Source organism: Zonotrichia leucophrys, chromosome 2 (genome assembly GCF_028769735.1).
Source record: "Zonotrichia leucophrys gambelii isolate GWCS_2022_RI chromosome 2, RI_Zleu_2.0, whole genome shotgun sequence".
Taxonomy (NCBI): Eukaryota; Metazoa; Chordata; class Aves; order Passeriformes; family Passerellidae; genus Zonotrichia; species Zonotrichia leucophrys.
The window spans coordinates 18,681-34,654 of NC_088171.1; the positions used below are offsets into that span (position 1 = coordinate 18,681).

The 15,974-nt window shown below is 42.8% G+C and overlaps 1 protein-coding gene across 5 annotated transcripts in view; it reads right to left on the reverse strand.

The window, feature by feature from the left end:
* Positions 1-15,974, reverse strand: part of SMARCD3 (SWI/SNF related, matrix associated, actin dependent regulator of chromatin, subfamily d, member 3) — a 73,483-nt gene that overhangs the window by 4,084 nt on the left and 53,425 nt on the right. For all 5 annotated transcript variants that reach the window (XM_064703676.1, XM_064703675.1, XM_064703677.1 and 2 more), the window contains 8 exons: positions 13,474-13,596; positions 11,672-11,767; positions 11,079-11,180; positions 9,390-9,551; positions 8,416-8,513; positions 3,597-3,732; positions 1,425-1,547; positions 68-169 (listed from right to left, as the gene is read on the reverse strand). In XM_064703676.1, the coding sequence (XP_064559746.1) occupies positions 68-169; positions 1,425-1,547; positions 3,597-3,732; positions 8,416-8,513; positions 9,390-9,551; positions 11,079-11,180; positions 11,672-11,767; positions 13,474-13,596 (942 nt within the window). The remainder of the gene's footprint in view (positions 1-67; positions 170-1,424; positions 1,548-3,596; positions 3,733-8,415; positions 8,514-9,389; positions 9,552-11,078; positions 11,181-11,671; positions 11,768-13,473; positions 13,597-15,974) is intronic.

Below are 15,974 nucleotides of genomic sequence, written 5' to 3' on the forward strand. Positions count from 1 at the left end.
GCAGATTAAATTGCTCAGTGGCAAGAGATGCATCTGTAAGTCAGCAGTGTGGATATTTCCTTCATACCTTGCAGTAGAAATATCTGCTCACAGCTTCTTGAGACCATGGCTCGTGATAAAATTCAGCTCTGCGCTCTTCCTCCGGGTTTCCAACCACATCAGTCATCACCTGTGACAAAAATAAAGCCATTTTTCACCATAGCTCTTCCACCACATAGAGAAACTTTCAGATTTACCCAGAGTGAAAATTTATCTACATTACACATAAAAATGGTCAGAACTGTTCTCAAAGCCCAAAGCAAATGGACAATGCATGCTTACTGCCAAAATAGAGTCACAGAATGCTCAAATGGTTTGTGTTAGAAGGGACCTTTAAGCTCATCTCATTCCACCCCCACTGCTATGGGCAGGGACACCTTCCACTAGACCAGGTGCTCCAAGCCCTGTCCAATCTGCCTCCAGGGATAGAGCAGCAGAGGGTTGGAACCATTCTACAAAAAAATAGAATTTGATGACTTTGTCTCCAGCATCACAGAATCACAGGTAAATATAGTCATTGGTATATTTTGCAAAGCAATGTTGTGGAATCACTACTCTGATGCCAGCAGGGCAGAATCTTAATAGAAAAGACTCTTATGGGACTAGTTCTCAGTCAGGGAAAACTGAACAACTATTCCATGTATCTAGGTAGAGAAGCTCCACAACACCTCTGTTTGTAAGTCCCTCAAGTAGAGGTCAGGTTTGTTTAAACATGCTATCAGATTCCTGTCCCCTTTGAATACAATATAAATAGGAATAACCATAATCTTAAGAGTAGATTTTGGGAAGACTATTCAGTTAACAATAGGCATTTATATAAGAAAGACACAATGATTTTATTAAAATAATTTCATGGATTCAATAATACAACTGATTTTGAGGCATGTCAGTTAAAGACAGAAAATGTGACACTATGAGGAACAAATTATTAATTTTTGCTGGCAAACGACTGAACTTCTTTACATTTTGATTTCTTGTACATCTCAAAGATAAGCTCAAGGACAGCCGATAAGATTAAATTATGAACCAACACCCAAATTGTGTTCTTGTACTATACGATGCCCCTGCTGAGTTTTGCACAGCTTTGAATTTACAGAATATATCATCAAAGCCCTGCATTTCAAACTTACTGTCTGGCCACAAATTGACCTATGAAACACTCCCATGAAACACCACTGTTCCACTGGAACTGGAATACAACCTAAACTATCTTTCCTCCAACCTAAACGATCTTTCCTATCTACTCTGGGATTGCAGCACTCCACTCATTGTCTATCTTCCACCAATCATCCATCCTAGCTGTTCGGCTATACACACTATGCACATTTAGATAAAATTCTTCCATTCTGGTTACACTATTCATTCTTTTTCAAATCTTATCTCACCTTAAGATCCCTGCTTTGGGACCGAAGAAGGTCTTGGATGTATCCTTTGGGATCCTTGGAGAAACTCAGCATAAAATCACGTTGTATTTTTAGCTGATTTATGGATTCAATTGTCTCATGAATCTGACAGAAAAAAAACCAAAGCAGATATTCTTTAATTTCTCCCAGTGACCATCAGGTCAGCTCTGTTACTGTCTTTGTACTCCTGGTAATGTACAAAGGTGACAATTCTACACCACAGACTTGTGCAGCCCTTCCTAGGGCTTTTTCAGTTCAAAAAGCAGCAACTTAACTGCAATCCTGCCACTACATTCTGGTTTCACTTGCACTTCTGCAATACAAATATGTACAGGATTCTCCTTCACTTCCTGCACTGAACTCCTGCATGGCATGCAGAACTAAGCCATGTCACTGCACAACGTAATAATTTCCTGTGTAGAATCACTCTGCCTGCCAAGACTGGGATCTTTGAGGAAAGGTGTTAAATAAATATGCAGTTAAGCAGTGCTCAGTGCAAGAAAGCAGTTATTCCCCTGGTTACCATCATGATCACATCTTCAATATCCTTAAAAACTCCAGCAGTTTCTTGATCAAGTCCATGTCAAATGAATAGCCATGACTTCTAGATTTTTCTTAAGAGAAAGCCTGTAAAAGTCATGGCTGCAAAAAGAAAAGCGTGAACAATGACAAATCACGAGTACGGAAGGTTTATAGAAAATTATTAATATCTTTAGAGATATTATGGCAGAAATATTAACTAGTGGGGAAGAATGCAGACTGAAGAAGAGTCGAGGTCCTTTAATGGATAATCAAGTATGAAGGGGAGGACATCTCATGAACCATTTGCACACAGACACACACAAAAGCCAACTTCTGCTGCCCTGTTCCTCTAACATTGTAGTTTGAAATAGTAAACTTATCTCGTTTAGTTTCATGCATTCATCTCTTTTGCCAAAACAGCTAAGGCGACCAAGCACATGGGAGAAAATAATCATCCCCTGATCTGGTTATGCCATCAAGGCCACTAGTGTAGCTACTACATGGTATGTTAAGAGAAGAGAGCTGCTGTTAACTTAAAATCATTCCTTCTTTGGGAAAACACTGCAGTTGTGTGGAGTGAACTCCACTGGCATGTGCCGAATTCCCAGGAGGAGACTCCATGGCAGCACAGCAATGCTGTGCACAGAGGGACACAGGAGCAGCCCGTGCCCATTCACCCAGCAGGGACTTCAGCAACTTCACTGATCACAGCTTGCCTGTGCTGTAGCAAATATTCAAAAAAGAGGCGACACAGACAGAGGAAAAGGGGAGCACGACTGGAAACAGAATAACCCTGTGCATGCTGCTGGCAAGCTTATATGGGCTGGGAACCAACTGACTGAGCAGCTGAAAAGGACCATCCTCAAGAGGCATGACAGCAAAGACACTGCAACAGTTACCAGAATCCATTGCATTGCTGCTGCCCAGACCCCCTTTCAAACTGCATGAAAACCAGAGTTTAGCACATCTGGTTGTATTAGCAGTAAACAAAGAGAACCTGGGCCTTGCTCTGAGAAGGCATTTTTGTTTATCCCTTACCAATCCAAATGGGCCAAACTGACAAATGCCAGAACTGGATGACAGCCCCATGGACACGAATCCCTAAAACAGTCTGCAAAACCCACCACTGCCTTAAGGTGGATATTATTATTTGAAGTGCACATGATCCTTTTCCACTGACACTCAGAACTCCCAAAGTGGTTCCAAGTGATTTTCCTGCCATGCATGTTCCATATATCCACCTAATGCAGAAAGCCATTCTGTAGTTATGAACTCACACCTCAGTATGAGATTCTCCTAGCTTTGCCTTAGCAATTTAATAAGATATCATGACCTCTCAATAAAAAGTTAATCATACAGTTTAGCTGATTCTCAAGCATCAGGGGACTGGGTACACTACCTGTGAAACTCTATCACCTCCACAACCATGTTAGGCCTTGGATCAAATCCTAAGTGGGAATGCCATTCACCCTGATGTATTCCCACTGCATCTGGCTTATTCATCCCTTGAAAGCACATGCCCTTACCAAGTTCCCATCTCACAACATTACTGTTTGACACATGACACCAAACACATGTGAAGCTACACAATGAGTATGTGTACCATGGGATACTTTACTCTTGAGCTAATACCTTGTTATCCAATGCTGTTATCTCCTGTTGGTTAGCTGTTGAGAGAAGAAAACTACTCATCTGGCCCTTTAATGGGTCTTCAACTTCTACATCTATGTCATAACAAGCCGTCTTCTTCTGATCGTTGGGGTCAACACTATGGAGAGTATAACACAAGATCATGAGAACTGCCATAATGAATCAGAATTAATTTCCAGCCAGCCCAGAATTCACTCTTCAATAAAGCCTGTTGCAGATGCTGTGAAAATAGTGTAAGAACAGGGTATCTTTATATATTTTCCTATTCTAGTATATTCTCTCATCTTTTGTCATCAGTTAGATTTCAAAGACTTTTGAGCTGGAGCTTTTGCCCAGACTATCAAATTTAATTTCTAACATCCTCCTGAGACCTGTTACACTAAGTATCAGTATCCTTCTTTGGCTTGCCCTGTCCTAAATTTATCTTTAGTTTGCCAGCTTTTAGACTTAACACTTACTTTATTGTTAGACTAAAGTTTCTTAACAAGAAAACGGTCTTCAGCGCAGTAGTTGGTAAATCAGACTTCAGTCACTGTCACTTGCAATATAAAGATTCTGGCTTCTCAACTCCACCTATCAAATGTGTGGGTTGTGTGCATCTGCAGTAGGTAGCAAAACAAAATTGCTCAGGATCTATTTGTGCTTGACAGACTTGGGGGAGCAGAAGAACTTCCAGGGATGGAATTGCATTAGGAGTGTTGTGAGCAGGTAGAGGAAAATGATCCCTCTCTATTCTCAAGACCAACAAGGACACACCTCTAGTACTGTGCTCAGTGCTGCGCTCCCCAGTGCAAGAGATACAGGGAGCTCCTGGAGAGAATTTTGCAAAGGTCCGTGAAGATGATTAAGGCATTAAAGCACCTCACAGCTGAGGAAAGGCTGAGAGGTCTGGGACTATTCAGTCTAGAAAACAGAAGGCTGGTGGGAAGGGAACTTACCAAAACTTGAAGGAAGAGTTTAAAGAAGACAGAGCCAGGATCTTTTCAGTGGTACCCAGTGACAGGACAAGAGGCAGTTGGGGCAAACTGAGACACAGGAAGCTCCTTCTGAACACCACGAAACACGTTTTTACTATAAGGGTGACCAAGCAATAGCACAAGTTGCAGTAGGACCCTCAAAGCCCATCTGCCTTTCCCATAGCCCAGAGCCTCCCATGTTGGAGACACTCCAAAGCCATCTGGATATGGCTGTGGCCAAACTGCTACAGGTGACTGTGCTTGAGCAGAGAAGGGCATTTGATCAGATGATTTCCAGAAGTTCCTTGCAGCCGCAAACATTCTGAGAATCTGTGATGCTGTGGTTGCCAGCAAGAAGATGAGCAGCAGAAGGAAGGCTAAAGGAAAAGCCAGGAGCGGGTCTGGTTCTGCTGCTCACGTCCAAAGCCACAGAGAAGGCTCCACGCTGTCTCGGGCTCCATCGCTCCGCGCTGAGCGCGGCCCTCAGGCCCCCAGAGCCCCGAGCCCAGGTCAGGGGGGCAGCAGGGCTGTGCACAGGGACCCTGGCAGGCTGCACAGACAGGACGGCTCCTCAGCACGGCCAAGGTGGGCACAGGGAAAGCTCTGCTCCTGGCATGGAGTCACACCGGGCAGGGGCACAGGGGGGCATTGCTGCGGTACAAAACACACTGGCAGGACAGGACCTGGGCGCCCTGAGGGACACACAACAAGGGCAGAAGGACTCTGAGGGGCCAGGCAGCCATAGCAAAGGTCAGCTGCAAAAGGGGCTGCATTAGCACAGGTTTTGCCATCAAGCCCAGGAAAGAGGCTCTTCCTTCCTACTCCACGCTGGTGGAACTGGATCTGGGCTGGTGGGCACAGGACCACAAAGATGTGACATCCTGGAGCAAGGCCTGCCGAGCACGTTGGGGGCTGGAGCACAGACCTGCCAGGAGAAGCCGCAAGAGCTTCCCCAGCCTGGAGAAGAAAAGGGAAAAGGAGGTTGCCCGGCAGAGTGCGATGGCCATGGGGACTGGTGAAGCACAGACAGGGCCAGCCTCCCCCTGGAGATGCACGAGATTAGGGTGAGAGGCAGCAGAAACTCACTGCAGCATGGGCAATTCACTCCCTATAAGGAATTGGTTTCTAGAAAACCACGATGGTAGTCAAAAAGGGGGGTGCCAGAGATAATCTGTTTGTACTAGAAGAATATTGGAGAGCTATGCTTTGCAGTCTGCTTGTGTTCTTTAATGTGCGTGGAAGTGTGGAAGATGTCTCACTTCTTTGCAGAAATCCCACAGAAGTTATTCTTTTTACCTCTGATTCCAGGTAAGCCAGCTGCAATTAGGAGTGCAACTCAAGAAAATCTCCACTTCTAGCTTGAGCTCAGGTAGGATTTGACTTCTATGAGAATCTCTACTTTATGTTCACTTCAACCCCATTGCATTATTTCTTCTTTGTCTTCAAAAAGCAAGGTTGTTGGTACCCAGACAGTGATTCTACAATACTATTATAATTTCTAGAATGAATTTACAATATTCCACATTTTTGTTCCTGTGCATATCCTCTAAAACTAGAATGAATAATTGTGATATACGTGATCTTCCTGTAAAAGGCAGGCTTGAGGATTTACCTGAATTACAAGCCCATCCATTTACAATCACTAGAGGTGAGAAATTCCCTGAAGTAAAGTGCTGGTTTTGGCTGGGATAGAGTTAGTTTTCTCCATCATAGCTGTTTTGTGAATTTGTGCTGGAAACGGCTGGTAACAGAGAGATATTTTCAAGAGATATTTATTGCTGATCATTGCTTGCAGCCTCTTGAGACCTTTTCAGCTCCTCACACTTCCCACAAGTGAGGAGGCTGGGGTGCACAAGGAGCTGGGACAGCTCCCCCCAGCTGACCAAAGGGATATTCCAAACCACCTGGCACCACACTGAGCAGTAAACTGTGGCAGGTGTTCACTGCTCAGGGTCTTGCTGGGCATCAGTCAGTTGGTGGTAAGCAATAGTTTTCATCTGTATCACTTGTAGTGTTAGATTTGTTCACCACCATCATCATAATCATCATCACCATCATCATCACCACACTGTCTTTCTCTCCCTTTTACCTTTTCAATCCTTCCCCCTGCCCTGCTGGAGAGAGAACAAGTGGACGGATTAAGATTGGATTAAAGCACAACACGCTGAAGACTGGATTAAACCAGGACAGGCAGCTGGCGTATTGTTTCAGTGGCTGATTACACTCACTCTAAAAAACTGAATGCAGGGCGACAGGGCAGAGCATTTGTGAGACCCTGTTTTAAGCTTGGTTGGACCAGGTCCTTAAATATCCTGGATAGACTTTGAACCTGATTTGAGTTTGGATGGAGGAGCTCTCAATGACCACCAGTAATCCCTTCGACTGTAAACTATTCTGTGACTGTATGAGTCTAAAAATTACTTCCTTTCTTTAAATTCAGTGGCAGACTTCCAGATTTACTTTAGCTTAGCCCAACACTGTAAAGACTTCCCTGCAAAAGTACTACCTGTTCCCAGGAAATGAGTTCTTCCTTTGTCCACACCATTATGTCAGCACCATTTAAGGCTGCCAGGAGCTGTGTGGTGCACACAGCGTATCAGAGAACGTTGGCAGACACAAAGCTGTGGCTTTGTGACACACACCTGTTCTTTTGCTGGTATCTGACAAAAACCACTCCCTACAGTACCTTTTTGTCATCTCTCTGCCCCAGAAACATAATCATCAGTTTCTTGTCATTTTTATCTAAGCAATGACTATCTCTCTCTGAGGACCTCAGCTTTTTTGTGGTCCATCAGACAGGGCACTGAGCTGTGCCCCATGACAGTACATACACAGCTCTCAGTCTGGATGGCCACCAAGACGCTTTTTCATTACTCTGTTTGATACATTCAAATGAATCAAAAAGCAAACTTTATTTTCATAGCCTATGTAATATTTAACATATTATTCTTCTTATCACGTATGTTACAAATTTAAAATAAAGAGCCAAATTTTAAGCAAATTCAGAAACGTTTGCTTAAAAATATATTGTATATATTCTGTAGGAAATCAAATCAGTAACCCAAGTGATAATAACTTTTAAACATCCGGAATCAGAGTTTTGACCCTGACAAAGAAACTTGGAAAGGATTGAAATATCTGAACAGCAAAGTTGCAATCCCCAGAAGTCTCTTTATCCCCGTCCTCCATGTACACAGCTGTCACTTAAAAAGGCACATGCTGGAAGAGCCCGAGAGAGCTGAAAGTTGCGTTTCATCTGCTATGCCAGAAGACATCTGTTCTGACAAGGATACGAGAGCTCAGCATCTTGGTCACAACGACCTCCTCTGAATCCAGACACTCTTTGTTGTTAATCTCTGGAGATCTCTTGACTTCTTGGCATTCTCAGGATAAGACTAACAGACAAGGAGCTGACCCAATCCCAACAAAGCATGCATGGACTGGCCCTACACTTGAAATCGTAATGCTGTTGTACATTTTACATAATATATCAGTGATTGGAATGATTGCCCATGATGGACAATACTTCATTTCAATTTCTTTTTTATCTCTTTTTGTGAGTTCAAACTTTCATTCCTTTCTCCTTAGGAAAAAGCCCAACCAATGGCATTCTAGTAAATATAAAAGCTGCTTTTCATACTCCTAGAAAATTGATGCTGTGCTAGTGAAAATAATTCAGAATTATACAAACTAGAATGACACATAGAACAAACACACAACGAAGTCCAAGGTGTTCATGCCAAACTTGGATTATAAAACTTGGATTTTGGTCCCTACAGCTACTGCAGCTGTACTTTACCTAGTGAGTGTCTGGCACAGGACAGTGCTGAGCTGACCAAACTTACCTGATGATGTGGTTTATCACTATTGGGTCTGGCGGCAGCAGCAGGTTAGTGAGTCTCTGGGGAATCTCAGAAAACTTTAACCGTGGACAGTCAAAGATCTGGAACACAATAAACAACAAATTTGGTTTGTCCAAAGGCTATCTTGCAGTTAAATGAGAAAGTAAGGAATCTGCAGCTCATAAGGAACTGAGGCAAATACAGAGGGTGGTTTTGAAAGCTGTAATTCAGGTTCCTTGCAGATTAAAGTTTTGGTCACTTCTGTCCCTCCACTTTCATCTGGGCTTCCAGACATACCCATCAGGCCATGACAATTTCACTTGTCTCACTTTTGGTTTAGCTGCTGGAGGGAACAGGACCCTTCACCGGGACATGAGGATCAACTGTATCCATGATGGGAGAGGAGCAAATACTCCCTCTCTTACTAAGGCTTTACAGCAGCATATTGTAAAGACGATGACTGAATTTTTTTCAGACAGAAAAACACTATTGTAGGGCAAATTAATAACAGAAAATAAAAAATTAAAAAGAAAACCAGGACACAAGTTTCATCACAACATTTACTTTCGTTGGTTGCTAAAACATTATTCATTCATTTTAACTGCCAGTATTTTCCTTACACAGAAGTATATCACAAACCCCACTTTCAATTACTTTCAAAGGAAGTCAAGTGAGCCTGAAAAACAGAGTCAGGTAAGCCAGTGAGAGCTCAGTTAACATTACCTTTCAAAAAAACCCCATAATCATATTTACAGAAAGGGTGGAATTGCTTTTATGTGGCCTTGGTTTTGACAACACTGGCACATGGAGAGGGTGTTAATGATATTAGTTGTAGTGGCTGCTGAAAGCCATTCAGTGCTGAGGATACTGCAAATCATCAAGGGAAAATAAAAATCATTCATTTTCATTCATCCCAAATTTGTGTCTGGATGTTAGAGTTTGCTTCTGAAGAGCTACTGTGTCCAAACAAGAGTTACCTGCTGGAAGTACTTGTCGCAGTTAATGTATTCCTTGTCGTGGGAGTCCTGCAGCTTGTTTGTTTTGATGTACTGCCAGAGAGCCTGGATGATGGCCGAGCGTGTCTGCGTGTGGATGCCCAGCAGGCGGGCCAGCCGCGGGTCCAGCTTGAACTGGGGGGGCTGCAACAGAGAGCCAAGGAGGTGGCAGCACAGAAGAAGGCAGACAGATACACAAGTAGGAAGTTTCAGTTTTAATTCTTGGAGGACTCTGTTCTTTGGGAGAAGTATCCCATTCAGCGGCAGAGATTGCAAAAACACAAGTTTGTATTTTTGTGTCTCACCATTGGTGCTTAGGAAGAAGGACCTTGTACCTGTGCCATGCACACAGACTACCCGTAGCACATACTTCAAATAATAAAAACTTGCACAAAGACTCAGGAAGAATTTTCCCTTTCAACACTGATGCAAAATTTGACTTCTGAGAATGAGAGAAGAAAAAGAACAGCCCTTCCTCTGAACTACTGGAAGTTAACCACAGAGAGAGAAGGAAGGCAGGATGATACTTCCACAGCTGCTAATAACTGCTGTCTCACGCCAACACACTGTCTTGGAACTCTGTTCAGGCATGAACCGTTCTGGTGCACACCAAAAAATTTACCCAACTACAACCAGTCAATAGATTTTATTTCTTTTCCTGATCTCAGTGATATAATTCAACTTCCTTGTTCTCCATCTCTTGTAACAAAAACTTCTTGGATAATCTGGAATTGGATGCTTCTTCAAGTGTGTACTCATACTCAGGTTTAGTATTCACCACATTAATAAGCAAGGATTACTCTGATGGGTGGCAGGTCACCCCAAGCTAGCTTTATAACAAATCTGGACCTAAGAACAAAGGAACATCTATTTTAAAGCATAAATTTATAATAATGGTGAGCATAACAAACACCATTATATTGTCTTAATAGCAAAAATGCTCACCGCCTATATCAGTATTTCAGTTAGCCCATATGATCCCTAAAATTAATACAATTTTCTCTCTGCTAACATAAAATGGAGTGCCTATATCCTGAATAGATGCTATTTGCCTGGAGGCAAAAGAAAGTGGCAGAGAACAAGTTCTTACAGGTACACCCTCAAAATGCATCTGAGCCCGAGCTGTCATTGAAAAGGGGGATCCCATCCGCTCGCAGCAGAGCGAGTTTAACAGTTAACAGTTCCCTTAAGACAGCAATGTTTCTTCCAGGGACAGTTTCAGTCAGATTGGTGAGCTCCCCAACTGCTGTGTCCATTGTTTGTGCCAAGGTAAGGGTGCCACAGCTACCCAGCTAGTTCAGGTATCACTAGCAAAAGCTTCTCCTCTGTATTTTTTTTAAAGAACCACATGCGTAACATGCGTGCAACTTCTCTGACTATTCTCTAAGAAGCTAGAGGAGGAAATACATATTTTTTCTGCAACTGGGCAATAAAAATACTAATTATCATAACGCCAAGACCAATATTTTGCTAGACTATATTAGAAATTCACTTGATTTGTCCCCTTTAAATTTTAAATAATCCTGCTGTTTGGTATCATTCTAACTTCAATGGACCATGGGACACTGCAAGTGCAAGTAAATTGGGTTTAGAGCTGTGTGACAAGATGGGTTTGCTCTGTTGCACTAGGTCCCAGTGGCTGTGCGTTGCAGGCTAAAGCAGTGCACTGACCTGGTAGTCTAACATGAGGAGTAATGTGCACCGCACACTGACATCCCCAGGCCTCTTCACCTGGAAGCCATCTGTCTCCTGGGTTGTGGGAGTTCTGTGCCACTAACAAAGGGAAAAACAAAATTGTTGGTCTTTTTTCACTGATGTCCATGGAGGTGCATCTTGCACAGCATACCATACCATTAGACATGTGCATGCTTTCTGAAGCTCTGGCAATCTAAAAAATAATCTAAAAAAGATAACAACAAAACCAATCCACAACAGTCCCCCCACCTCCACCCCCGTCATTTCAATTCAGCTTTAGTGCAGAATCTGCTCTGCTGTTAACATACTTTACTTGTTAGGAGAAATGTGTACAATATTTTCATCTTTTCATACATTCTTAGATGAGCACTGCAGCACTTAGTCATCTATGTTTTTATAGTAGATTCCTCTAGCAAACATTCTTAAGAATAATGGAATTTTGAAAACTTTGAAAATACTTTAAATGAGATAATGAATGCAAAGTCCCTTAAACAAGGGAAGCAACAGGTGCCAGGTGTTTATGTGTGCCAGTAAGTAGTTTCTACACAAAGGGTGCACAGCTTTCTCACCTCCACAAGATGATTGTCAGGTCCATAAAGATCTTTGTCCAGTTCAATAACCAAACTCTTAAAAAAAGATGAAAATTTCCGTTTCTGTTTGCTGAGCTGTACAGGCAGAAGAACCAGAGGTGTATAAGGCTGCATTTATTAGCTTGTGTCCTAGACTTCTCAGTCTGCCTTGAACATTAAATCCCATGTAAACCACAACTGTGATCAATCTAATTGAGTTCTCCCTTTGACAAAAACAGGGTAAGATGAAAAAATCTCAGTAGTGGAACAGTGTACATTTTAGGGAAGATTTCCTTGACTCTTAATGTTATTGAAAAGCACTGGCTTGTAAGGTGAACATGGCATCCATGAGAAAGGTCCAGAAAATGGCCATGAAAATTATCTCAGGACTGGAGCACCTCTCCTGTGAGAACAGGCTGAAAGAGTTGGGGCTGTTCAGCCCAGAGAAATATAGGCTGCAGGGAATATTTAAAGGGGGCTTGTAAGAGAGATCAAGTGCAACTTTTTACCAAGATCTGTAATTACAGGGTTGGACTGGTCTTAAGAAGGGCATTTTTTACTCAGAGGGTGGTGAGGCGCAGGTTGCCCACAGAAGCTGTGGCTGCCCTATCCCTGAAAGTGTTCCAGGCCAGGCTGGAAGGGGCTTTCAGCAACACGGACCAGTGGAAGGGGTCCCTGTCCAGGGCAGTGGGATGGAATGAGATGGTCCTGAAGATCCCTTCCAACCCAAACCCTTCTATGATCCCAAGTCCTCTGTATACCTTTCTTTTTAACAGCCTGGGATTTTTTTGACGAATGCTAATTTCTTGGTCTGATTTATCAGATTACAGTAAATTTTGCAGACTGCCATACACTAAGCAAAACTATTTCAAGTTTTTTATTTTCATTTAATTATCAGTATTTGTTGTTTAGTGCACATCTCATGTTGTCTATATTAAAAATTAGAAGGTCTGTGATTACCTGACTTTCCACAGAATACAGACCACAGGATTCCAATTTATTTCTTTGTGTTTAATGCAGATAACATTTTATTAAAAATGCTGGTAATTGAAAAGCTATGTTCTTCCAATAAAGAATCTCTTTCTTTATTGAAATTTATGCTCTAATTTCTAAACTGAATCTAACTTCAATTCCCAGATGCTGCACTTTGCCACCACTTCTTCCTCCAGCAAGACTCTGATTCATGTACAGGTACCTCCAGACAGACTGAAAGCCTTGCCCTCTCCATGCATGCATGTTGTCAGTCTGTTTAGCCTAGAAACACTTACTTGTGAAGTAATTTCAAATAGATGGACGCCTTTATTAGCAAAGTCCAGCCTTCCCCAAGACAGCTAAATCCACCACTGAGGTTTCTGAGGACTTCATAATGGTAAAATGTTTCTTCCATCCTTGCTCTAACCATTCATACATTGTGTGGTACCCCCTAAGAATATGAAGTACTGCCTTTCTCCTTGTTATCCTGCTCTTCACAAGATGCAATGCCCACTGTAGGCCAGAATTACCACACCGGCTGTAACCTGAACCCTGCCATCTCTTTAAAAGGATTAGTCTCAGCCCTCTTCTCTCCACTTCCTCCCACCTATCCCATCCTTATGTCTGCCTCATTTTCTGCTGCACTCTCTAACAGTCCCATTAGGGCCCTATCCCTCACTTGGGCTGGGCACAATGCCTTCCCAGCAGCAACAAGCCAACACTGCCATTCAGACATGGCTTGTCTCAGCTGATGTTCCCAGTACAACCTACCACTCCAAAGGACAATCTTTAGACCCTGCCAGCCCCAGTGAAGCAGAGATAAGTCATACATCATCCAGGAGCTTCCCCTCCACACGCAGCTCCCACGAAGCAATGCTGCCGTCAGAGTCATCAGCGTCTGATTTTGCAGGATTAAATGTGTTGGAGATGTAAAGTCTCAGTTTCCGCTTTTGCTGTTATGCACATAGACAAGGGAAAAGTACATATCCAGTTTAAGTTCAGGATCTGAGGAAGCTGCAGGAAAGGTGACAATTACACATATAATAGGGAATCTCCATGTTTTGTACAGCTGCACCAGTTGTATTAGAATTTAAGATTCTTTACATGTACGAAAATACATTGAAGAGCTGAAACTAAAAATTCCTTTCAAAAACTCTTGGCTATACAAACATGCTGAAATTCACTGTAAATGGAGGAAGACAGGAGGTTGCCATGCCTAAGAAGTGATACGTCCTATACTTCTAGATTAGATATCTGAGGAATCACTGTGGGTAAAGCATGATATTATGTCCTTTCTGGCTTCGACCTAGCTAGATTGCTAAAATTCAGCTGCAACACTATCGCAACACAAATGTCTTTCATCGTTGCATAGCTCAGATTTGTATATGGCAGTCACAAATACAGCTCATGCTGGGAACTACCTGCTGGGAACACCCTGCCCATCTGCATCGTGCCATCCTGTAGCACCTGCTAATACTCCTGCAGACACACCTGAACACACCAACACACACACCACTGCCTCACTCTCCTCTTCACCCCAGCTGCCTTCACCCTGAGCAACCATGCTGCAGCTCCAGCTTGCTGGGAGACTTGTGTGAAGGAAGGCACCCTGCCTCATCCCTAACCCAGGTGCTGAAGTCTGCCAGAGATACAATCGTGCTAATACATTGTCATTTTTACAGACCACCTGAAGCTTCCCAGTCACTGTAGTGGCTTATGGCTGTGTCATCTCAGTGCCCTTCCTTCCATGCATCATGTGGAAAACCCAGCTATTGTCTGATGCATGGATTCCAGAAAAGATTGTAACCAAAAATTACTTTGGGACTCTAATCTCCAATACCTATGTAGATGACAATGTCAAAAAGGCTACAGTTGTCAAGTTAATGCCAACAAAACAACATAAGAAAGGGTCAATCTTGTAAAGCTTAGACACACATAGGAGAGAATGAAGCTACATACAGCAGATTATACAGCATAATCTGGCATAGAGGAATGGGGAAGGCAGAGATGTATGGCTGAAGAGGAACAGGAAAATTACTACATTCTGCCAAATCTGGAGAAGACAGTAACAGAGAGGTTTGATAGAAATGCAGTGTCTACAGTATGCTCTGACAGGGAACAGGATTTTCCAAAGTGCCATCAGTGCAGAAAATGACAGATTTACACAGGTAAAAAACAGCAGATTAACAGAAAAATATTCTTGGGAATCCATGTTTTTTCCATCTTTTCCCACAGGATTTCTGTTGCCAAAGTGCTATTTCATAATATAATTATTTTAATGACCCCAAATCTCTATTTAGTGTGGTGGATTTGTGAAGGATTTCACCTTTCTAAACTCAAAACTCTTCAAATTATCCTGGACATTTTATGCGCCATTCCTAAATTTTATCCCCACCTGGATTACTTGCAGAACTGTACCTACATACACAAGCAGGCTTTTACTTAATAGACATCTAGTGTCAGCAGCACCACTGGCTCCTTGTAAGAGCTACCTGGAAATGGTTCTGCTCCCAGACATTCTGGCAGGCTGTCTCCTCTTCCAGGTCCAGGAACTAGACAATGGCTCTTGAACTTGCCCTACAAACCCTTATTACCAACAGTGGTAATGCATACTTCATGCAGTAGAATTTAAATAAAATAAATTTAGAAATCCCTAGCAAGATTTCAGAACTGTGGCTCTAGAGCCAGGAACAGTTACTTTGGACCCTTAAGCTCTTTCTCTCCTACCGTGACTATTCTCCTGGCAGCTGATTCAAACTACCAGTGAGCAATGAGACCCTTAGCAGGGACCCAGGAGTACAGTATGAATCCTACCCGAAGGGATCTATCTAGTAACACCTCCAGCATGCACAGCCATACTGCTATCATAAGGACGTCCAGTCTTGGAAGATGCCAGCTCAGAGATGAGATATAGTTAAAACTGAGCTCGAGAAAGAAAGACACCAACATGGTGCTGGGTAGGGTTTTACAGTACAGGCCATGAAGTCTCTTCAGTTGCTGATACACACCAAAAATCACTACATTTGGTTCACTCGCAGTATCCCTATGTTCCACAAGAATGTCAAGTTCATATCCAGAAGGCTCTCAGAATGAGAGAAGGAACACCTTCTTCCGTCTCCAGTTGAGCAACTCCATCTCATCCAGGGAGGAAATGATAACATTTATGAGCAACTTGATTGCTTTGCAGCTTAAACAAAGTGGAGGCAAGAAGCGACAGCCCTTCAATAAATTCTGTAAATTTCTCAGCCATGTGCTTTATCACACAGACCTAAAATCTGTTCTCCTCTCTGTACAGTGGATTCTCAGAGAACAGAAGAGCAAGCAACCGAAG